Here is a 25,683-nt window from a genome sequence, read left to right on the forward strand (position 1 = left end):
TGTGTGTGTGTGTGTGTGTGTGTGTGTGTGTGTGTGTGTGTGTGTGTATAAATATATAAGTATCTATTTTTATATTTCTTCACTTTGTAGTTGGAAAAAACATTGATCAGCCCTCAGAAGAGAAACTGTTTGCCTTGTATACCCGCTCAGGTGGGCACCTCTTTCTGAACAGGGACAGTAGCATCCAGTTTAATTAGAAAACAAAATAAATGTGCTGAAAACTAATCTTATGCTGTGGAACAGGCTATCTGAACTTTACTGAATATTTATCTTACATGTGTATGTTTTATTGCTGCCAGTCGGAAGAGGACCTGACCAAGCCTAGTCCTGATTGAGGATGCTTTTTTTCATGAGTTTAAATGATATTAATCTTGAATCTGTTTTTAATATTCAGTAGAGTGCTACAAATATTATACAAATATAAGGATAAGTATATTGATAATCTCAAATCCCTAACCCCCTAGTTACTCATGCAGCCCTTGCCGGGAATATGTCTCTGCACTGGTTCCATTCAGTTCTCCTCTTTTCTCATCTTTCTAGCTCTTTCACTTCATCCCATAGTCATCTATGCTGCTTCAGATCCAACCAGTTAATCCTTCATATCAGCACTAATATGCTAACTGCAGAGAATGTCTAATCTAGAATTGTTCAAAGTTCTGATGGTAAAATTTCTAAAGTATTTGCCAAGTATTCCTGTAGGTCTGTTTGATATTGACTTTCTAATCTTTTCCACTGTCAGTTGCTCTTTGCTTCCACATACTGGGTTTTTGCTGTTTTAACTGACTCCTGCGTGAATACACCAAATTGTTATATACAAACTGTAAATACTTTCCGAGAATTACAGTTTGCAAATTTGAAGTTCTGCTTGCCAACCACCTTAGTTTATAATGAAAGCCCTTGGTCTGGTATTTTAGGGTTCAAGTTGTGTGACTCCAGTGTGATAGTAATGACTCTAAAAAAATAATCATATAAGCACAATTAAAAGAAAAGGGAAATTACTGGGAGGTGGAGCCATCACAGAGGGCTTTATAAAAAAGTGGGATTTCAACCAAGGCTTGAAGCATAAAATATATATGAATGAATGAAAAGAAAGAATAACATTACAGACCAGACGAAATAATTAAGGAAGAACATAGGAGCTACAGTTAAGGTACATAAGGAAATTGGCCTGATAAGGTACAGGAATTTATCCAAGAAGATTTGAACTAGATTGTGAAATATTTTGAAAATTAGACTGGTTATTAGTAAATAAAATGAGTGGAAACAGGGTGCTATTAAAATATTTTTGAGCAATGGCATGACATGAAAACAGTTCTGCTTTAAGTATTATTAAGCTGGTAAAATGAAGTTCAGTGAGTCAGGAAATCCGAAATCTATTGTAGCATTCAAGATGTGAGCCGGAGGCTTCCCTGGTGGTGCAGAGGTTAAGAATCCGCCTGCCAATGCAGGGGACACGGGTTCGAGCCCTGGTCCAGGAAGATCCCACACGCTGCGGAGCAACTAAGCCCGTGCGCCACAGCTACTGAGCCTGCACTCTAGAGCCCACGAGCCACAACTACTGAGCCTGTGTGCCACAACTACTGAAGCCTGGGTACCTAGAGCCAGTGCTCCTCAACAAGAGAAGCCACCGCAATGAGAAGCCCCTGCACTGCAACAGAGTAGCCCCCCTCAGCACAACTAAAGAAGGCCTGCATGCAGCCACGAAGACCCAAAAATAAATAAATAAATTTATTTTTAAAAAAAAATTTAAAAAAAAAGATGTGAGCCGGAAGAGCCTTTTATTGGGGGAGGGGGAAGTATTGCGAATGAGAGACATTTTATAGGAAAATCGTGAAATTTAGTTTCTACCATGACATAAAATTCTGCAAAGGATTTTTGAATTTTGGTAGTTGGGAGCCAGACAGTGGCATTCAAGGTGGAAAGAATAAAATTTTTTTGAGGAGATAGATGGAAGAAAAATCAAAGAATGTCAGAGCTCTCTATGCCAGGTCCGAAGCTAGTTATTTCCCTTTGACTTATGATTTTAGCAACCCCTCAAAATTGGTATGATGTTCATTTTTCCAAATGAAGAAAAAGAGACAGAGTCACACAGCTAAATAAGTAGAGGCAGCAAGATTCAAACACAGGCTAGTCTGGCTCTAGCCCGGTTCTCTCAATGAGAATTGGAGAAATTCATTGTTAGCCCTCAGTGCTCTTATGACTGATCCCCTTGCCTATTGGGTTATTCGTTTGCTATGTGCCTCCTGCAAGTAGCACTTGCAAGTGAGCAGTCTGTGTTGTTCAGTTATATGGTTATATCCCCAGTACTTAGAACAGCGCAAGGCATCCGATACAAGTTTTTTACCCTACAAAAACAAGTGAACACGCAAGTAAGTCATAGACCTGGCAGTGGAAACCGAGCCTCTCCACTCACATTTCCCTTATTTGTCACAGCTGACCACAGTCCCTTTTTCTTGGTTTTCTCAACCACCACTTGTGTCCAAACATCCCAACCAATATACAAAATGAATAACAATGCTTGATGTGAGAAGTTCATATAACCAGAGGCTACTCCATAATGCTTGCTTGTAGAAAACGCTGACTTAATCTAAAAGACTCCAGGAAAAACCTGCTGAGACATGATGTTTTTCTTCTTCTCCACTTTCTTAACTGCTACCTACCCCTCTATAACAATAATAGTAAAAAGAGTAAACCTGATTAAACATAGTGTGACCTCCTTACCACCCTTCCTAGGACCCAGTGATGTGTGTGTTTGGTTGGCTTATGCATCTGCTTGAATTAATTTTATATAGTGTCCTGAGAATTTTATTTTCCTCATAATTTGGCACTTGACCAAATAGTGGTCAAAGTAGAAAAATGGGTCTTTGCATGATGGTTTGATACTTCCCCCAAAAAAGAATGTTCTGGCCTTTGATGTATTTGTTTTGTATCTAGGAGGTGGTGGGACTCATTGTCTTTAATAACCTGGTTCATTTGAGTAACCTGAGACTACTGGCCTTGGAGTTGTGATTTTTTTTTTTTTGTGATACGCGGGCCTCTCACTGTTGTGGCCTCTCCCGTTGCGGAGCACAGGCTCCAGACGCGCAGGCTCAGTGGCCATGGCTCACGGGCCCAGCCGCTCCGCGGCATGTGGGATCTTCCCGGACCGGGGCCGAACCCGTGTCCCCTGCATCGGCAAGCGGACTCTCAACCACTGCGCCACCAGGGAAGCCCTGATCTATTTTTTAAAGCTATATACTATTGCTTTGCCAGTGGACTGCACATAAGAATTTTACTACGCTGTTTACTGAGACATTGACAAATGAGCCACTTTCTTCTCTTCTGTCCTTAAAACTTAAGTGGAAGTAAGTTCATAGACCCTTTTATATTTTTGCATATAACATTTGTGCAGACTCTTTACCAATGATAGTTTTCATTTTGCATCTTTCTTTTATCATCTTCTGCAAGTTCTTTGTACATTATTTTCCAGTGGTGATTTAAAGGCTAACCATGTGTTTTGAGGCTGTGTATATAATAAAACATATTCTTTGTCATTCAGAACTCTGCATTCTATTGCATACTATATATGTGTGTGTATATATATATATATATACACATATGTATGTATATATATATATACATATGTATGTATATATATATATACATATAAATAATAGTTAACATTTATTATAAACTCAGAATATGCCTATGTACTATAATAGCCACTTCATGTGTGTCCTTTCAGATAATTCAGTAATCTTATGAAATAGATTTTATTATCCTCATTAAAAAATAATAGACTTTATTTTTAGAGCAGTTTTAGGTTTACAAAAAAGATATTGAGCAGAAGGTACAGAAATGGCATATACTCTCCCACCCTCCTGTTACAGCTTCTCTGGTTGTATCAACTTGAGCTCATGTTGTACATGTTACAATTAATAAGCCAATACTGACACATTATTATTAATTAAAGGCCATAGTTTACATAAGGGTTCACTCTTTGTGTTGTATATTCTATGGGTTTTGAAAAATGTATAATGACATGTATCTGCCATTACAGTATCATGCAGAATAGTTTCATTGCCCTAAAAATCCTCTGTTCTCCACCTGCCCTCTTTTTTGTAACAGAGAAAATTATAACTAGGAGATGAAATTATTCTCCAAGGTTCACATAGCTACATAAGTGTGAGAGCTGCTCAGCCTCCTGGCATCTGTGCTCTTAACTGCATGATCATTTAGAGAATCCTAACTGGGTAAGAGTCTTGCTAATTCTTACTAACTTCATCAACGTGTGAAATGTGTGGCAAGTATTTTGCCTGTGCTTTCCTTTGAACTTAAAGTGCGGTGAGAAATATCGCAAGAGATTTTTGATTTTTAATTATTGGAAATTTGACAAGCCTTGTGAACTAAAGAGGAGCTATTGACTAGAGTAGCATTAGTAAAATGAAAGAGGGCAACAGAATGAATTTTTTAAATGAACGAATAGAAAGGAGAAGTCATGGAGAAATGAGTCAAAGTTGCATGAAATGTAGAATATTAGCTTAACCATACACCTCTATCTTTGGAAGAATTATCTCCTTAAAAGTGATTTAAAAAATATATGTGAAGGGGAAAGAAAAACATCACCTGAAGTTTATGTGGTAGATAGCATTTAAATTAGAAGGAACAGACAGATAAGATTGTTTCTCTTTACTCTAGACCCACAGCTTCTGAATACCACCCTGTGCCTTGCTTCCACCCAGTTAACATAGATGTTCATTTTAACCTTGCAGGACAAGACAGAACTGTTTTAGGAAAGGTCTTCTTTGGGTTGTTCTCCTACCTTGAGTCACCCCTTTTTGTTACTCTGGAGTCAATTTTGGTGCAGAAGCTATAGCACAGCAAAGAATGTCTAGTTTTAGAATCTGCCTGGATTATGATATTATTTCATGAAAAATCAGTTTATTGCATATAAGCCTTTGCCCCTACTTTTTGCTTATTTTTTTTCTGAGAATTACGGTAATGTTTACTTAAAACTGTAGCTAGGGAGAGGATCTAGCTTTAGATTAAATCCTGATTTAGCAGTATTGTAGTCCTGAATGACAGCAGCAAGGATAAGCAGTAGTTGCTTGAGAGTCAACAAATTGTGACTTAATTTCTTCCTATATAAAGTGAACATTAAAAAAAAATAAAGAAATAAAGTGAACATTAAGGCAAAACCATCTCAAAGCTAAAATAGTCATCATTCCTTATAAGGAAGAATGAATGAATGAATGAAGAGAAACAGATCAAAGGGAGAAAATAAAATAGAAAATGAAAATATGTTTCCCACCATTCCTGAAAACTCTCTTATCCTTTTGGTTTCCGTGAAACCATTTTTTCCCTTTTTTCTCTTGCTCTCCTGGTCTCTCCTCTTTGACGTCTTTAATGAACTCACTCTCACTGTCTCTTCTAATCTTGATGTTTCCCAGGATTCTGACCTCAGTCTTCTCTCTCAACATATTCTCTTTGATCATCCTCGTTTAGATAAAAACACAACACTGTTTTTTGATGATGATTACTAAGTAGACATTAGTCTACTTCCTTTGGGCCCAGGAGGTGAAGAATCCCTCATGATCCGCTGCTGAATCATCCATTTTCTCTGTTTTTCAAGGGTCGTAAGAGTGAGGCTGAAAAATTCTTCTTGAAGGCTATTGAGCTGGACCCCACCAAAGGAAACTGTTACATGCATTATGGTGAGTGGTTGATAGTTTTTTTTCCCATGTCCCCCACGTTTACAATGAATGTTGATACGAGATTTAGGTTGTGCTGGCAAAGAACATTTTGAGAGGACATTGACTTTGCTGTTGTAGATGTAGCCTCATGCTATAGTCTTGCCTTCTTGTTCAAAGCAGTCACGTTAACAAGGGCTATGCCTTATGGTTACTTTTAGTAATTTTCATAGGACTTCAGTGGGGCAAGGTATTTTCACAGTTGTGGGGTTTTTTTGTTTTTTGTTTTCCAAGTTCAGTTTGGAGTTTAAATGAGGTCTCGTCAGAAAATCATCTTGCTCCTTGCCTGATGCGTGGTATATAATTAAAATATTAGCTCTCTTTTCATTCTAAATGTTAATGTATTGCTCACTGAATGTATCATTTTGAAGTCTTAGAGGCTTACATTTTGGCCTCAGGGCCTTGCTTTCTGGAAGATATGGAGTTACCCCAGCCTGTTCTCTAAACGCCTGAGATTGGGGTCAAGGATAAAAACTGTAAAGGCTGTAAAGGATGTGTCTCTCACTCGGTTTATCTTAATCAGTCTGGAATGAAGTTACATAACAACTCTGTCACACTCCATGCTGTCATTAGTAGTGAGTCATGTGTTCAGTGAGGCTAAGTATATAGCTGGTTTGGTGTCGGGTAAGATGTGCTGATTTCTACCATATTTTCATTTGAACTGGCTTTCAAGGAGCCTAAAAACATTCACTTTTGCTGATCCCTTGGAAAATAAAAACAAATTTTTGACCACGGTTGTCTTTGATGTGTTTGTTTTATCAAGTAGTAAACTTAAAGATGGATGAAAATGAAAAACCTTGGGAAAATAAAGCTAATATGCTTGTATAATATTAAATTTCTTCTTCCATTTCCCAACTAGTAAAAATAGATCAGTTGACAGGCTATGAGTGTGGAAAATGGAAATAAAAAAATGGAGGATACACTTAACCAACCACCGGTCCATTTGTTTATATTGTGTGTATATGTTTATAAACCTAGGGTTGTGATACTTTATCTTTCCAGCATAACACAGCATGTAATTTCACACAACTTATTGCATCACCACTCCTGATTTTGTTTCACAATGCAGTTTTATTACCATGTTAAAATAGTAGTCAACTAATTTAAGTTTGCTGCAGAATTTAGTTTACTTCTTCAGATTTTCTTATATGAAATATTTTAAATTAGGATTTTCTCATGCATATTATTTTGGGTGCCCCTACTGAGCTAAAGTAATTCCCTGATTATTTTCTATGAGTGCTAAAGGACCTCTTGTCATTTTATGAAATAGGATTTTTTTTACCCTGTCTTGCTGCTTGCATTTTCTGTACCTCAAACTAATCCTACCTACTGCATCTTCTAAGCTTGTTTCCCATAATTTTATTATATGCTTTAGATTTTTCACATTCAATTCCTTTAAACTTCATCATTGCTTCATCTGAAATGCCACTGAAAAAAGTCACTATTTATTAATTTTAAGAGTTAGCCCCCTTATTTATTATTCTGACTTGTCTATCTTTACCCACTTCTATCTTTTTATTTATTATTGTTTTTTATATTACAGTATTCTCCTGAAAATAATTTTTTTTCCAGTGGTAGTAATAGGGACTATTACTCCAATGAGAAATTTTGGGATTTAGTTTTAACAGAAAGTGAAACAAATTCTTTATTTTGTATGTTATTTGGAAAACAGTGATAGATGTTCTGTAGATGCATGTGTAAAACTGATTCTTCTTAGTACTCGGGGTTATTTTAATTTTTTGGCATATAACTATTATTAGAAGTACATTTATTTTCCAAGGGAGGAATGAGTTCATAATTCAATATATTTTTATGAAATAGTTTCAATATTTTTTTCCCCACTCTGGAATAGGAAATGGAAAGGACTGAAGATGAGGCATCAAAAAGTAGTAGTTAAGGCAAAATAACCTACAAATAGACAGGAAGCCCATAGCTGAGGGCCTCATATTCCTACCTCACTGTCCTCAGGTTATTTAAAAATGTACATTTAAAGGAATATTAATGATTTTTATTTGGAAAAAGTCTGCTTCAAATGACTAAAATTTAGAACTGAAAAGTTCTTTTAAAATTATCTAATATAACCCCTGTTGTACAAATAAGTAGATTGAAACCAGGAGAGATAAAGTTGATTTGCCCAAGTTAGCTGTAAGTAACTAAATTTTGGGTCCCTTGATGACCATCATTGCTTTTTCTTCTGTAATATATATTCCATTTCTTTCACAACACTGTAGATAGACAGACAAGTAGGTAGATAGGTGGCTGGGTAGGTAGATAGATATTGTTGATCAGTCAGCCCTTCTGTGCAGTTTTAGAATGTCAAATTCATATAAATCATGACTTAGCTTAAAATTCTTAAGGAAGGGTTTTTATTAATTTTAATATGTATAAGATGCAAAGCACTGTTCTCTTTTCAGAAAGTGAGTCTGTGCTATGTAGGCAATAAATAGGATGATGTCATTTTTAGAAGGTGATGTGGTGGGCAGTAGGGTACTTCTTGAAACCAAATAGTCAGGTTAAGCATCTTTGAGGAGGTGATATATGAAATCTTAGCTTATGCCAACTCTTTGAAGAGCCAGATAAGAGCATTTCAGACAAAAGAAACAGAAAGTTCAAAGGCCGCAGGCAAGAACAAGCTTGTGTTCACAGCAAAGAAAGAGGCTAATGTGACTGGAGCATATTAAACCTGATGGGAAAGTGGGAGGAGATGAGCTTGGAGAGGAGGCAGGGCTAGAGCCCAGGGGCCTTTGTAACCAAGCTAAGAAGTTTGCATTTTATTTTAAGAGCAATGGAAGGGACCATGTGGCAAGACAAGATGAGAGAAAGGTCAGAGTAGAGCGAGGGGAACCCTATTGCTGTCTCACAGGCAAGAAAATGGTGGTGGCTTAGGCCGGGGAGTGTTGTGGGAATGCAAATATTTAAATTGAAATTATACACTTACCTTCCTTAGAAAATTCTAAGGTAATTAATAGGGAGGACCTATTTTCCATTTTTGCACCATCAATATCTAGCATATTGCCACGTCACAGTAATGTGCAATAAATGTTGAACTCGATATATTCTTAATTTTAGAATTGGATGGAGGTTCCAAAACTGACTGAAAGTTTGTTCCGTTAGAATTTGTCTTACTCTTTGTCCAAGAAGATGCATACTATGATTTTCATATCAGTTCTTCTCCAGCTTACTGGTTATGGATATTCTTAGGGTATTTATGCCCATGGATTGAATGAATAATAACACTTCTTCAGCTTAAAAATAAATGTTTAAATGAAATGTTAATGTTAAATGAATGTTTATGTAATGTAAATGAAATGGTAAATGTTGTTTTGAGTCTTTTTTTTTTTTTCATGTTTTTGCAAATGCCAGTGAAAATGCCAGAGTCAGTGAGTTTTGTTCTATGGGAAATTCACTCTGCTGGGTGATGGTGTGCTTTTCATTTGCTTGTTAATGATAAAAGTGACTTGGAATATGCCATTCAGTTGGGAATAGACAGGAAATTACAGGAATTTATACTGGCTGCAATGGCAATTAGAAGGCAGTATTTAAAAGTACTATTAGTTATTTTTGTTTTGAATCCACTAGTTTTATGTCTTGGGAGAAGGGATTGCATTAGAGATTGCCTTTTTTTCTTCATGTTGCCTTGCAAGAAAGAAAGCGAGGCAGGTTTTTAAAACTGGTTTAATAAGTTTGTTAAATGTAGGCCTCTGTGGTACCTATGGTCTCTGGGATTAAGATTCCCCATCTCTAAAGTGAAAGGGTTGATGTGGGCTTCCATAATGTTTTCCAACTCATATTTCATGTTGTGTCTAATATATACTTAATTTCTCACTGGTCTTTCATCAGAAATTTTAAGGAATGTATAAAAAATAGGTTTCAAACTATTTTATCCATAATAGTATAATGTTGTATTCATATCTCATCAAGCTTACAGTGTACTCCCATGTCCATAAAAAACAAATCATGTCTAGTCTTTACAGAATTTAATTTATAAATGTCAAAGGTGAACATTTGGTGCCCTGATGTCTCATGTGGGCCTGTTATTCAAGGGATTCTCCAGGAATTTCCTTTTGGCTCCAGTAGAAAGCTTCTGCCAAAAGAATGAAAGTCAAGACAAGTCCCTCCTTGTCTCTTTGTCTTCCTTTGGTTTTTTTTGTTGTTGTTGTTTTGTTTTTTTTGTTTTTTGCGGTACGCGGGCCTCGCACTGTTGCGGCCTCCCCCGTTGTGGAGCACAGGCTCCGGACGCACAGGCTCAGCAGCCATGGCTCACGGGCCCAGCCGCTCCGTGGCATGTGGGATCATCCCGGACCGGGGCACGAACCCGCGTCCCCTGCATCGGCAGGCGAACACTCAACCACTGCGCCACCAGGGAAGCCCCTTCGTTTGTTTTTTAAAGAGTTACTGGAAAAAACATTTTTTCAGAAAGAATATATTATAAATCGTTTCTTTATATGCATAGTAGTAAATTTGATATAGACTGAAACAACTAAAACCAATACATATTTGTTATAAGGTACCTACTATGCTTAAATCTGGGGCAGATGGAAAGTCATTAGATATTAAGCACCAAAGCATAAAAAGTTAAAAGGGAGCAGGTTGTGACAAATGGTAATGAGAAGAAGTACTCTTTTATGTAGATGTTGGACGGTTCTTCTTTTCCCATCTACCTCTTAACCATAGTTTCTAAGAGCAAAGACTTTATTGTCTTTTTCTTCATTATTGATCCTCTCTCTGGGTGATGTTCATTTCCAACAATAGTGACAAGTCCTGATCTTCTTCCTCCAGTTCAATATTTAGCAAGCACTATACTAGATGTAAGTGTACCAAACTCAGGTCCAGCTGCTCGCTGCTCAAAAGCCAATACTCAAGAGGCAAGTATTGGTAGAAAGGAAGAGTTGATTTAATCAGAAGGCCGGCAATCTGGGGAGAAGGTGGACTCATGTCCCGAAACTAACTCTGAAGATTCTGCTCAGCCATGCCAGTTTTTAAAGGTAAAAATCTCAGTGAATCATCAAGACAGGAGGTCAAGCTCTGCATCGTTTTCCATTTTAGGCAGGCTGGCTGACTCCTCATGATCTTTCTTCAGATGTTATCTTGCCCATGTGGACTGCCTGCAGGATTGCTAAGGGAGCTGCTGGGGGTGGAAAGCTAGTCATTCTTTAACTACTTAATTGTTCATTCCTACTTCTTTTAATTTAGAGAAAGAATCAACAGGTTAGGCTAGGTATTGTGCACATTCAGTAGAGCATAAGTCAGGAGTTAGGTTAAATGTTACCTAGTGATCTCATTTCTATAATTAAGGTTTAAGGGGAACAGAAATAGACAAACAAGAAAGGGGCAAAAGAGCTCTTACAAATCCCCATTTGTCAGACATCATTCCATTTCTGTGGGATTAGGGATGAAGGTCCATCTTCTATAACTTCTTCATGCTGACATAGGGCACCATATTCTCAGAGTAGAAGATGTTGACATGGCTCTGTAGCATCTCTTTGCTGACAATTTTAGTTGCCTGCTTACATATATGGACACAGCAAGCTACAATTATTTTGGTGCCGACAAAGATATAGATTATTATGAGCAACAGTGTTAATCCCATTCACTTGAGGCCAGTTCTTGGAATTGTGCTACCAGTAGATTCAGTACTGCTCAAGATGGAGCAGCTCGTGTCATGGCTACAATCTGGTCATCATGCAGTTAGCTTTTTCCCCTCTGGTAGTAATTACAGTATCTGTAAAAAAACTCAGGAATGTGCATCAGACACTGAAAGATTCTGTGACGCTCTTGTCCTTATCATTAACTACTTGAGTCTGCTCTTTTGTGACTCAGGGAGGCTTGGGAAACTTCAGCTTTTCTACAAACAAGAGTCAGGGGACATGGAGGGACCTTTGTACTTGGGTGGGAATTGGGGTGGGGAGCCACAGGATTCTGCTCAGTTCCACAGGGAACAAGACAGGCTCCAATGTAGACTGCAAACTGAAGAGGGAGGCACAAATTATAAAAATAATGATTTAATTACAATTACAATTAGTTTTTAAAAGGAGACACAGTATCAACTAAGGGGCCTTGACCCGGGTGCCTGGGGTGCAGAAGAGCCGTGCCTGGTGCATGTAAGCTTTATTTAAATGATGAGTAGGAGTTCTCCAAACAAAAGTGTAGAACTGAGGGGATGCAATAAAGAACATTAAAGCAGAGAAAATGCTTGAGGCAGAAGGCACGGCATGTGTCTGGGGAATAGTTCAAGGACAGAACTAGGACCATAGTTAGATGCTAAGAGAAGATACATAGAATGTACATCCAAATTGAGGAAATCCAAATTATGAGAACTGATCATTTTTCATCTTGGGCCCACAGAGAAGTGTGGACTTTTTTAAACTATAATTATCTTTATTATTTTTTTAGAGGCATTACTATCAACAAGATTAGAATCCTGAAAACTTCTTACTACATTTATCAAACAATTTATGATCTAACCCAGTGTTTTCGGACCCTGATCTTCTTTGGTCATTATCTAACCCCTGTGAGGTAGGAATGGATCCCAATACATTTGACTAAGATAATAGAAGTTCAGAATTTCCAAGTGACTCTCCAGATCAGAAATTTTCAACATATGTCTGTAGTGGGAGAAGAACTTGAAAATCCAGCTCTTTCAACTTTTTAAGTCCAGAACTTTCTGTTAATGTTGTAGTCTGTTTTTCTCCAGCATGGTTTATATATATTAAATTTCATTTTAAAAAGTAGTTACTGGAGAAAATTGTTAAAATATTGGGTTTGACTTTTCACCAGTGAACACTAAAAGAAGCAGCTTGAAAGCTATGTAATGGGTTGAATTGGTGAGAGACCTATGGTTTTTATTGTTTGTAATTAAAATAGAATATGGCAGTGAACTGAGGTTGGTTGTAACATTTCATTTTTAATCACTTCAGAAATTGTAAGAGTAATTTTAAAAATTAAATAATGACCTAAATAGTGGTATTTCCTTGATTAAAAATGAAAATATATTTTTGGCCTTTGCAAAAATTACATTGAGATTCCAGTTATATTCAATGCTTAGGACGAAAACATTTTGCTAAAATATCAGTGCTCTGTGTGCTTTTACTGCTCCAAGGACAGTACAGGCAATTTACAGGTCTATAATTAGAATTGGATTTTTCTAAATGTTGTTCCAAACTATTTCACTTTTTGCCTAGGATTTTTTATTTTTAAATTCCCTCTTATAACAATGCGTTTAGTAATTTAATTTAATCTTCCTACCTGTGTGTATTTTATATGAGATACTTTCCAGAGACGTTTAGAGTTAAAACTTTCCCATGAGTAAAATGGGAAGAAATAGGGAAGGGATTAGCTAAGCTTACAAGCCAAAAATGAAGGGAAAATTAAATGATTAATTTGTTTCAAAAAAGGGATGTAGTTAAAGGGCAAATAGTAAAGTGATAGGAAATAATTTCCTTAAAAGTAAAAGCTAAAAGATCAGGCTACTTAAGACATGAGAAACTCTATAAAACTATGAGGAAAATCGAATACAAAGACCAAGGGTTATGAACAAACAATTCTCAAAAGAAGAAATATAATAGCTTTTAAAAGATAGGTAAACATACAATTTCATTAGAAATCAAAGAAATTCAAATTCAAGTAAAGAATTCAATGAATTCTTTTTAGCTGCTCTAGCACTTATTCTCAGTAATTCTTCTCTTGGTAATATATCTTAAGAAAATATAATGTTTTTCTATGTTTACCAGCAAAGATAGTAGCATTGCTATTTATTAGAGGCAAAAATTTAAAAAGCATCTAAATGCCCCAAAAAGGAAAATAATTAAATAAATTATGGTTATCCCCTTTTGAGGAAATATTATAAACCCTAGGTTAAATTTATAAAGAATAACAATAACAGAGGCAACTATCTATGTTATGGTACATGAAGAATGATTAAATTATACAAAATAGCTATATCATTAAAAAAGCAAAGTAAAACAAGTAAACAGTGTTAAGAATGGATATTTTAGCTTTTTGGACTTTTACAGTCAATTTTTTTTTTGGGGGGGGACAGGCTTAATGTTTTCTATTTTATGTTTTCTTTAATAAGCATATTAGTTTTGGAAGGACTAAATTCTCTAGCAAAATGTGAAAGTACAAGCATCTTAATCTATTGCTCAGATAGTCTGTAGAAAAGATAGGAAAATTATTATAGTAACCAAATAATTATCCAAAAATTAGGTAACAGAACTCAACATGTAAAACTTAAGATAAAAATTAAGTGAGAAAGGAATAAAAAGTAGAGCAAGGCATCTTGTCTGAATTCTCTATTAAATACTGTATTTCCATGATGAATTCATCAAATATAATAGCAGTACAAACATTTACTAAGTGCTTTTGTGTCCTGAGAAATTCGCATTTGATCCCCACGAAAGCCAGGTGATGACGTTACCTGTCTCCATTTTACAATGAGGAAGGTGAGGTCATCAAGCTGTAGGGTAGATTATCTAAGATTTCAATGCCACTTAGTATAGAGGCAGCATTTGAACCAGAATACTCCTGACTGCTGTGTTGCACTGTCATCAACTCTATGTCAGTGTAAGAGATGAACACAGATATTTTACATCCATGGATGCTTTATTGGTGGATGATACAATATGTATCAAATACACTGAAAGTTGGGAATCACTCACCTTTTATTATCATTCGGGACATTTAGAGGTAGAAGACTATTTCTATTTATCTTGTCAAACATGGACAACTCATTTAAGGTCCAAGCTTCAGTGAATGATGAGGTGGTCTTTGTTCTTCTGTTGTTTTTTACCTTTTTATTCTGAAGCCATAAAAGACTTGAAAATAAGAGGGAGAAGTCTTTATGGGATTCATGCATTTACGATGACTATTCCATTCTTGGTTCTATCTGAATTTTCTTTTGAGGAAGGAGAATAAGTAAGAATTTTGTGTACATATAATATTTATTATTTTGAATCTACTACTTATTGGCCTTTTAAATTTCATTTCCAATAACCTTTTATAGAAAGTATAGTGTAAAATACTACTTAAAATATAAACACTTTATGTAAAATTTTAGTTTTCACAGTACAACTAAAACTCTTAATATATTAAGTACATAGTATATCAATCTATAACCCCTATGCAGTGTATACTTGAGCCTTGTAAGCATTTTTCATAAAACACATTTAAAAACCAACTCAGGGCTTCCCTGGTGGCACAGTGGTTGAGAGTCTGCCTGCCGATGCAGGGGACACGGGTTCGTGGCCCGGTCCGGGAAGATCCCACATGCCGCGGAGCGGCTGGGCCCGTGAGCCATGGCCGGTGAGCCTGCGCGTCTGGAGCCTGTGCTCCGCAACGGGAGAGGCCACAACAGTGAGAGGCCTGCGTACCGCAAAAATAGTAAAAATAAAAATAAATTAAAAAAATAAAAACCAACTCATTATGGTGATAGCAATCAGGCATCACGCAGCCTGGCACCATTGTCATACAAATGGCCACTTGTTAGTAGTACAGCTGTAAGCAAATGTCTTTACCTCTCCGCGCTCCCATTTCCCCATATGGAAGATGCTCATAATACCATACTTCTGAGATTCCAAAATGACATAGGTCTGACTCACTGTCTTAGTCCATTCAGGCTGCTGTAACAAAATACCACAGACTGAGTGGCTTATAAACAACAGAAATTTATTTCTCACAGTTCTGGAAGCTGGAATTCTGAGATCAGGGTGCCAGCATGGTCCGGTGAGGGCCCTCTTCTGGGTTGCAGATTTCCCCTTGCATACTTGCATGGTGGAAGAAATGAGGGAGCTCTCTGAGGCCTCTTTTATGAGAACACAAATCTCAGAGCCCTCGTGACCTAATCACCATCCAAAGGCCCTACCTACTAATACCCTCACCTTGGGAGTTAAGATTTAGACCATAGCACCCACCATTTTATTATATTTATTTTATTTCAAAAAAGAAATGAATACTATTGTTATAAAATATACAAGGATTATAAGATGCTTCACAGTACTAGAATGATTAAATCAATTCAAGTAATATGGCATGGCCTGACTCCAGAGTTTTCAGAATTTACATAAAGGAAAGTGCTTAGTGTCATGCCAGGCACATATGTATCCATTAATGCTAGTACTCTTATTATGGAATCTCAGTGTCAAACAGTTACATTTCTGACCCAGTGCTGGGTGCTTTTATGCACAGTTTGTCACTCCAGGAATCTAACCCTGTTAGATCAAGGTAACATTATCCCTGTTTTACAGATGCAAGATTTAAGGTATCAAGAGTGTAAGTGACATATCGAAGGCCCTTATGCATAGTAACTTGGAAGAGCAAGGATTTGAACCTTGTCTGATCTCCAGGCCGTGATATCTTTATGGTTTGCCTGGTGCTTTCACAGTTTCACTCTTAGGAAATATGAGCCTGGTGGGTCTTCAAATGTGACACAGATCCAGAATGCTGAGATTTTGGAGGACTGCTGGTGGAGAAACCCACGGAGCTCTCATAATCATGTACTTGAAAGCCTCAGGAAGGAAGGGCAGCTTGAGGTCATCAAGACAGGGAAAGAGCCTGACAGGGGCAGATGGAGGGAAGGAGCTTAAGTAGAGGGGAGTGAAAAGACAGGAGGCAAGGCACCAACCCCCACCCTGGGCAGTTTTATTCATGCTGCCTTGTTTATTCCTTCTGATAACACAGTGAGGTTATCCTTGTTTAAAAAGTGAGGAACCTGAGGCTCAAAACCAGAGAATCTTGAAAATAACCAGGTGGCCCTTCTCCAGCACTGAACACAATACCTCACACAAAGAAGGTGGTCAGTCAACATTTTGTTCAATAAAAGAATGACTAAGGGAGGATAGACTGGCTTTCAGTTGGTTTTACTCTTTCCTTTTCTTATCTCTGCTTCCATTTTTTGCATGGGAATAGAATCTACCTTGTTTAAACCATTTGTGACCAAATCTTGTTTTGCTAAGAAAAAGGTACAGTTAAGTTCTTGTCTTAGTCCACTAGGGCCGCTATAACAAAATACCATAAACTATATGACTTACGAACAACAGAAATTTATTCCTCACAGTTCTAGAGGCTGAAAGGCCCAAGATCATGCTCAGGTCGATTTGGTGCTGGTGAGGCCCGCTTCCTCATTTACAGCCATCTTCTCTCTGTGTTCTCCTGTGGTGGAAAGGAAAAGGGAGCTCTCCGAGGTCTCTTTTACGTGGGCACTGATCCCATTCCTGAGGGTCCCACCCTCACGAGCTAAGCACCTCTCAAAGGCCCCACTTCCACATACCGTCACTTTGGGGGTTAGGATTTCAGCATGTGAATGGGAGGAAGGCACAGACATTCAGACCATAGCAACAAGTTACATACATTCTTTTGAAGATTTTGTATAGGACTCTAAAAGCAAGATGACGAGAACTGAATTAAGTTTTGGATTAGGGCACAGAAAATGCACTGGATTTCGGACGGCAGATCATAGATTTTGGAGGCACACCCAGCCCTACTGCTGATTATCTCCTTGAGCATGTTCCACCTTCCGCTAGCCTCTCTGCTGCTCAGTTTCTTAATCTGGAGATGATTGCTACTGCCTCAAGTTGTGAGGATTCACTTGCAATTTCATAAAATAACTAGCATGCAATAAATGCTCAGTAAATTGTAATAATGGCCATTTATTCTTGTAAGATTATAGTGGAAACCATACTAATGTCCTGGAATGAATGAATTGTATAGAAGAATTTTTGAATAAGATATATAAATAAGGGACAGAAATTAGGGGAAGAGGAGACAGAATAAAAACCTAGGAATTAAGAAAAATAATAAATCCTTACCTGTCAACGTGCAGACAGGACCAGAGAGAAAGGGAATAATTGCTTATAAGAAGAAAGAAGATTATAAGTTACAAGTAATTGGGAACAGGGAAAGACAGGGTGGGGAGGAAAGAGACAGAGACAGAGACTGTTTTTCCATTCTTAGCTATTTGATTTAGTGACCGAATGCACTTGGGAGATTCTTGTTTGCATTCTGCCTCTGCTTAATTAAAACAATTGTTCCCAAAGGTATGTTTGTGTACTCTGCCATTGACTCCTCTGTGCCTTCGTGGATGCATCTGTAAGTGAATACCTCCACAAAGCCCTTAGAGATGGTGTGGAGCACAGTGAGAAGACTCTGAGCTCTTCTTAGGAAGAGGATGTAACCTCTTTGACCACCTCTCTCCATTCTTATTACCACCTGCCTTAACTTAGTCTCAGAGGCATGTTCCTTTCTGTAGGGACTTCGGTGTCTGCATTTGAGTCCTCTGTCTGCCTCGTCTCTTTCCTTACAGCTGCTTTGTCTCAGGTTACACAGTATCCCAGAACAAAGTGAGGCTGCTTACCTCTGTCTTTGATTAGGTTGTACCCCTCATTTAGTTATGTCTTTCTTTTCATCTTTAGGTGATGAAACTCAGATTGTTTCAAGTCTTAGCATGAACGTCTCATTCTTGATGAAGCACACTTGATCTCTATTGAATCTGTGTATTACTTAAACTTATAATGGGATTGGGTTGTTTCCCCATCCGTGCCCCTTCCCCCACTCCTCCGCTCTCTCTGGTCTCTTCAACTCCTCCCCAGTCTCCTCTCTTCTCCTCCTTGCTCCCCGCTAATTCCCATTCCCCCTCTGACAGTCTTCATAACTCCATCAGTTTCATAACCCTTCTGGAAAGAGTCGGGGTAGAAATAAATGCAATAAAGCAATGCTAACCTTCCTGACCTCCTTTTCAGGTGAGCACAGAGCCCTGGCCTGCTGTTCTTCTACTCTCCTTTGCACTGGACACCTTTCATGCCACCTGTCCAATTCAGGGCAAATTCTTGGCCTCATCCATGTCCCTGGATCTTAGGGACAGATCCAGGGCCTTCCAGCCTCAAAGTGAGCAGTCCAGATTGATCTACTGGGCGTCCTTTTCCTTGTTTCCCCGGCCCACCTGTTTTCTTAGCCAGTAACTGTGGCACATTTATCACACTGAGTCTGTCTCAGTAAACCAGACCTTTTATCAACTAAGGCAGCCAACGCACAAAAACATAAAGCAACAAAACTCATAGAAGGGCAGGGGAGAGAGATTGGTTTGAAAAGTGAGAGCATACCTCACTCAGACATTCAGCAAGCTTCCCTTCCGAGAAGCAAGAGAGAAGATTGTCCTCCATAATTTTATTTCTCCCAGGCATAATGAGCACACATTAACAAGTAGCCTGTCTTCAGCAGACTCTCTTTTCAACAGCTTGTCTAAATCCTGACCATTGGGTTATCACCCACGCTGTCTTACCAGGAATGCATTACTCACCTCCCCTAATAGAAGCAGCCCATGAAGGGCTCACCTCAGCTCCACTTTACCCACTCTTCTTGTTATCGTTAGACGTCACCAAAAGCAGTCCGCCCAGATCCTTCCACTGTGGCTTTTTCCTTGTTCCTGTCATCGGAATCTTTGGAGAAAGCCCTCAGGTATAGATTGCTTCTGGATACTAGTAATGTTCTTTTTCCTGATCTGGCTTCTGATTATATGACCCTAGTCACTTTGTAAAAATTCACTTACTTGTGCCCTTTATGTGTATTTAAATTTGATTATAAGTTGAACAAAGCCAAACAATCCACCTCCATCTAGAAATGATGCACTTAGCTTGATACCTTGCACACCTCCCTTTTCAAATTTATATCCATTTTATAGTTAAACTAGTTAAACTATCTCCATAATCTCCTCTTTCCTCTGCTAGATGGGAACTATTCCAAGGATAAATGTTGCATTTATCTTCATATCCCCCATATCTTGTTTATACAAGGCACAATGTACATATCTTGGGTTGGATACTTTAACCTACAGTTTCTTCTTTTCCCAAACCATTCAAGTGATTCCATAGTACAATGGAATATAATAAACTTTAGCCACCTTAGGTAGTTTGAACTGTTCTGGAATTAAGATATCTTTGAAGGTATAATTGATGTCTGGATCACTTGTTGTATTCCGAGGGAAATTCAAAGCTCTAAAACCATGGCCACGGCCACCATGTTGCTCAAGTCCAAGAGACACATTCATAGAGACATCATTGTGAATGGCACCCTTGAGAATTGTGCAGTGCCCAGCATGTGTGGCCATTCACTGCAGCCCTCCCTGAAAATCACTGTGAGATGAGAGGCTATGAATAGGCAAGTGCCTGGTGACCTGGGCTAACTAGGTCCTAGCTTGCTCTGGAAGATGAAGCAGTATGATTAGTTAATTCAGTCCTGCCATCGAATATGTATCTATTAAATCCCCACCATGTGCCAGGAAGTAAGAGAGTGAGCCACTGTGATATCTGGGGAAAGAGCATTCCAGGTAGAGGGAATGGCAAAAGACTGTGGAGCATGGGTCTTTGTTACTCTGGTGTGTTAGATGAACAGCAAGGGGCTAATATAATTAAGTAACCAAGAGGGAGAGTAGTAGAAGACAAAGGAGTTGACGTCAGAGAACTGATGTAGAGGTTGCGGGGAGAGCCCCGTGCTGGTCATATCAGGCAGTGTAGTCCAGTGTAATGACTTTCACTTTCCCTGGGTCAACTGTAGAATGACGGGATCTGACAGGATCTCTTTGACTGCTGTGCTGAGAATACCCTGTAGAACCAAGGGCAGAAGTGTGGAGACCCATTAGGAAGTTATTGCTGTAATCCCGGGGGAGAAGATGGTTTGAGACAGGGTGGTATCAGTAGAAGTAAGACAATTCTGGATACATTTTGCTAATCTGATGTCCTCTCTAAGGGGAGCTATTTTAACGCAAATATTATGTTCTAGCTGTTATTTTATAAGTAAGATTTTCATTTGCCTTTGACCATTTTTAAAGCTATATATGAATGATTTTTTATTAAAGAGAATTGTATCGTTATGACACTTATTACAGATCACTTTATCTCCTTAATTTAGTAGCATTGATCATAAGAGTGAATTTTTCATAGTATTTTAGTAAGAAATGACAGTTCCACTAAGCTAGGGAGTTTATATGCAGAACTTTTAAGCAGTATTTGAGCCTACGGCTTAAGGCCAGCTTACAATTTTATGGATTTCTACCTTTCAGACAGCTTTTTAAATCCAGGAATTAATGAAAGATTGATCTTCACAGGCTTGTCATATTGATGTGTTGGTAAAACTCTACCAAGTAATTTAAATTGTTCGGTTAGAGAATTGTCCAGAGAAGAAGTGGTATCCCTTTAATACTGAAACAGTTGAATCCAAAACTGTTGAATGCTTTTCCCCTTTTCCCATGTTAGCCTGTGAGGAGACTTACGCTCTTTGTATCTGGACCTCTAGAGAACGCTTTCTCTTTTTATATCCTCTTCTGTTTTTTCCTATTCAAACGTCTTTTTTCTTTCTTTCTTTCTTTACAGTTTCTCATCTTGTTTTTTTCTCCCTTTGATTGGAGAAATGAAATAAGATGATAATAATTAACTTGGGTAAGACAAATTACAAACCAAAGAAATAATGATAAAGTGTGGTAGCACAATACACCCCGGAGAACAACATGTATTTTACTTAAATTTTTGTGGTTTCTTTATTTGAAAGTCTACTCAAGTATCAAACACAAAGAATGTGTTTGTCTACTATATCTGAAAGAAAAGTGATGTCTCAGAGATCTAGTCTGCAAATGAGGGATAAAACTCTTAAATCTCCTTATTTCGAGTTTGAGAGAGTAAACTCATATGTAATGAGTATATCTTATTCATACACATATGTATTTCTAGATACACATGTATGTGTAACCTGGTCATCATGCCTGTAATATGAGGAAGGGCGTGCCACATGCAGTTGATTTCCAGAAAAGTTCAGTCTAACTGGTAGCCAATCCCAGACGTGGAGTCCCGAGTATGGTGCAAAACATTTAGTTTCTTGTTCCCATAAGGCAACTGGTTCTCAAACTGTGGGCACCCGACTGGCAGCATCAGCTTTAGTTGGAAACTTCTTAAAATTGCAAATCACAGGCTCTGCCCCAGACCTGCCGCATCTGAAATTCTAGGGATGGGACCTAGCTCTCGGTTTCGTCAAGTCCTCCAGGTGATTGTGATATGCCGTAAAGCTGGGGAACCACTGGGAAAGGCAACCTTTCAGGTCTTACAGAATCCAGCAATGTGGATGGACTCCCCAAAGTGCCTGCCCTTCCCAAGTGTTCTTGCTTTCCTTTTCTAACACCTTTCACTTCTCACAGTGTCCTAGCTCCATTGTGTCTCAGACTGAGGTACCCTCAATCTCAGAGCCCCAGTAGCAGCTCCTACCCACAGAACTTCAGGATCTGGCTCTGTCTTAGTGGGCGCAACTGTCGACCTTTATATTCTTCAGTGAAGAGCACCTCTGGCTCACTTGTCAGTATTGATCACTTCTCCTAAAACTGATTCAGTGCCTTATTGTGTAAAACAGTTCACTTCCCAGTAGTGATCAAGACAAGAGGATTGAGATCAACAGCCTGTCACATATGCTGTAAGTGGGGCAGCGGTATTGGGACAATTCTGGTTTATTCCCCCTCGTTCCTGCACAGTTGACAATACCGTTCTCTTTCACTCTTTTAAGTACTCTGGTTTAGATGGTAGATCATAGTACAGTGAACTTAAATCATAAGCAGTTCTACCACTATTGGAAAGTGGTCAAAGAAGGATTCACCAAGAAGGAAATGTTTTAGGGCATAAAAATGAAAGATGTCCAAGAGGTAGGCAAGACAGGCCTGGAGCTTGGGGTGGGACAAGGCAGAGAAACCTTAGAGGCTGAGGGTTCAGGACAAATAGGGATGTGGAGCAGCAGGTTACACTACGGGAAGCAGAAGTAGTTCAGAGTCTGGAGCCAGGGTCTGGTGGGAGCAATAATAGAAGAAGCTGGTGGAAGAGGAACAATTAAGGTCATCTTTTTGTTTGTTTGTTTCTTATTCCCCCAACAACGTATCGATTTAGGCTCTTTGGATAATTATTTAGAAGAAACCTAGTATGTCTTTGTTTCCTTATTTATGTTGCTTCTATGTATTTGAAATGCTTATTGCTCTATTTTCCATCGATTTCGGGCCCTCTTTCAAACAAACGATGACTATATAAACGGCATAATAATAACGTACTTTCAACTTTGTTTCAGATTTTCAAATTCACTTTAAAAAGAGGTACCAAATGATTCACATTCCATAATGTTTTATGGCTGTATCATAGCAAAACACTAACCCTGGACTATTGAGGTCTATGGCCTGTCGAGAACAGAGTGCAGGGAATTATGCAAATACCTTACTAATATGCTGTGTTATTGTTTTTCTGAATGTTAATACGATGATTGAATCCTCCTGTTAGAAAATGATCGTATAGGAATTCTTTCTGTCACCATTTGCAATACAGAAATTATGTGTTTCGTGTAGTTTTGTGATCTTGGAAGCTGCTTACAAAGTCTACGTTCTGTGGCAAAGCTTACCTAAACCATAAGGAAATGTTTCTAAATATTTTAAAAATTGTATATTTGATTTTACACAATTAGTTAATGTTACTCTTTTTTTTGTTGTTGATGAACACAGAGATGTGTTCGGCATTAATAGACCTTGGAAGGCTTTGCCCTGGACATTGCATATCAACTGTCCTCTTAGGCCATTGAGTATCATTGTCTTCATCACATAGACTTCTTGTCACTGTCCGTCTCTGTTTCTGTATGGACAGTATAGATTTCATTCCCTTCCTTCTTTCTTTTTTACCAGAGCTAATATTATCTCTTTTTCCCTCTACCATCTGGAGTAATAAATTTTAAGACAATAACCTTCATTATTCCATTAATTGTTGCATTTTCCTACTGTTAATACAGAATACATTTCAGGATTAATAGCTGTCTAGAAAGGAAAAAGAACAATTGATAAATTCCTACATTATCCTTTGTTTAAATATCACATAAGTAGTATATTTATTAATACATTTAGTTAGGTAAATAGGCCTTGAGGACAGATAGCAATTAATATTATGTTTTTTTTTAAAAATCTGTTTATTTGTTTATTTTTGGCTGCATTGGGTCTTCGTCGCTGCGCACAGGCTTTCTCTAGTTGCGGCAGATGGGGGCTACTCTTTGTTGCAGTGCACGGGCTTCTCATTGCGGTGTCTTCTCTTGTTGCAGGACACGAGCTCTAGGCACGTGGCTGCAGTAGCTGTGGCACTCAGGCTCAGTAGTTGTGGCGCACGGGCTCAGTTGCTCCACGGCATGTGGGATCTTCCCAGACCAGGGATGGAACCCATGTCCCCTGCACTGGCAGGCCGATTCTTAACCACTGCGCCACCAGGGAAGTCCTAATATTATGTTTTAATTTTTTTTTTTAATCTGTAATAAGTATAGCTAACTGAAATATGGGTTTAGCCTGGTATCCTGTACTAAGATATATGTGAGGGGATGTTAATTTTTCAGCATGACAAAGACTGTCTAATTTTTGTTTTACTTTTTTAAAACCTCATATACTTTAAATTGTGTCTCATATCAACATGTCTGTAGGGTTAGGGTCTACATGAATTTCGTAAGTAATGTGTTTTTCTGTTTATCAACATAACCATTTACAACTCTGTTTTCTTAAAAATTTTCTGACCCAACAATTATATTTGTTTTGGGAGATGAGAAAGGTGCCAAATGTTAGGTGACAAACTAAGAAAGTTATGTAAAACTTTTTGTAGAAAGAACTGAAGCATCTCCAACTCCCGGTCTGAAAGTAGGATTAAGATCCTAGGCCTATCTTTACGCACCACTCTTTACCAATTGAAGTTTAGAAACGGTTAAGTACAAGCAGTGGCTGTGGTTTATTATAAATCTTTAAAACAGAAAACTTCCCCTGTATTTTAAGAACTGGTCCTTTTAGGTCAGAAGACAATTTGTAATATTTAGTAGATAAATGCTAAGCGAGGGACCCACCATTTTTAAAGTTTTTCAGTTTCCATGTATGCCTAGGACTTGCAATCATTTTTGTAACTATTTTTCATGTCGTTAAAGTCTTGAACTTTAAGCAAACAGGAATCTGAAAGCAAAGAGAAATAATAAATAGAAGACAATTCTATAAGCCTGTCAATTGCATGGGTGGTTTCTGCATATCTCTGTCCTCCCTTGATTTGGTTTTCATTTGATTATCTGTATCAGACAAGGCTTAACATCATTACTTTTGCTGCTAATAAATCCTTAGCTATGAAAAAGCAGCCTGCTCTCTCTGTTTGCATGTTTACAGCGTTAAAATTGGGCCCAACTTTTATGTTGTTTTCTTTGCCTTTACAGTGTGATTCTAGGATAGCATCATATAACAGTTCTCGAGATACAGTTTTGAAGAATTGTGTGGCTCTATCTGCAATAATTCTAACCTTGCAAAGTTGACCTGAAAGTAATCTCAGAAATCTGTATTTGTTAATATTCTTCCGTGTTTATTAGTCAATCTATAAGTTAATGCTAAACCAACCTTTCTATGTTCTTCCAATAATTTTAGTGTTACTTAAATATAAGAAATAAATATATCTTAATATGGGTAGCCCTGTTTGTGAATGTGCATCAGAGACAAAAACTGTTTTAAAGGACCAATAATTAAAATCAATTCAAGTTATATTTGTCATATATCTTTTTTTCCTACAAAGCAACTCTCATCTTAGGATCTCAGAGGTTTATAGCTAATAATTATATTTTATACTAGTGATGCAACATAATGATTATAGTGACTTATATAGGTGAAACAACTAGTGTTTAAACCAGTTGATGGGTGACTTACTGAAATATATTGCACCCGAGCTGTAGATTCAACAGAACTAATACAGGGCCTTAATCCCCAAACTCTTTGACCATCAGAAAACTAAAATCTCCCCCGTAGTCTTTTTTATATTGCTTTACATTTTAAAAACATTTTTACATATCTGTAGTATATCTTTAAATTTGTTCATTTTATTTCTTGCTTCAATAGTCTTTGGAGGATTTTTAAGAAAAAAAATGTGTTAATGTACCAGATTAGGTACATTGCAATGCC

At 37.9% G+C, this 25,683-nt stretch overlaps 1 protein-coding gene across 5 annotated transcripts in view; it reads left to right on the top strand.

The window, feature by feature from the left end:
• TMTC2 (transmembrane and tetratricopeptide repeat containing 2) overlaps positions 1-25,683 on the top strand; it is an 842,237-nt gene that overhangs the window by 307,102 nt on the left and 509,452 nt on the right. For all 5 annotated transcript variants that reach the window (XR_003791067.1, XR_003791066.1, XR_003791068.1 and 2 more), the window contains one exon: positions 5,612-5,693. Coding sequence is in view for 2 of the 5 variants with exons in the window: in XM_029204988.1 (XP_029060821.1) it covers positions 5,612-5,693 (82 nt within the window). In the remaining 3 variants the exon portion in view is untranslated. The remainder of the gene's footprint in view (positions 1-5,611; positions 5,694-25,683) is intronic.

This window comes from Monodon monoceros, unplaced genomic scaffold (assembly GCF_005190385.1).
Source record: "Monodon monoceros isolate NGI ecotype Baffin Bay Population unplaced genomic scaffold, NGI_Narwhal_1 Super_Scaffold_6, whole genome shotgun sequence".
NCBI lineage: Eukaryota > Metazoa > Chordata > Mammalia > Artiodactyla > Monodontidae > Monodon > Monodon monoceros.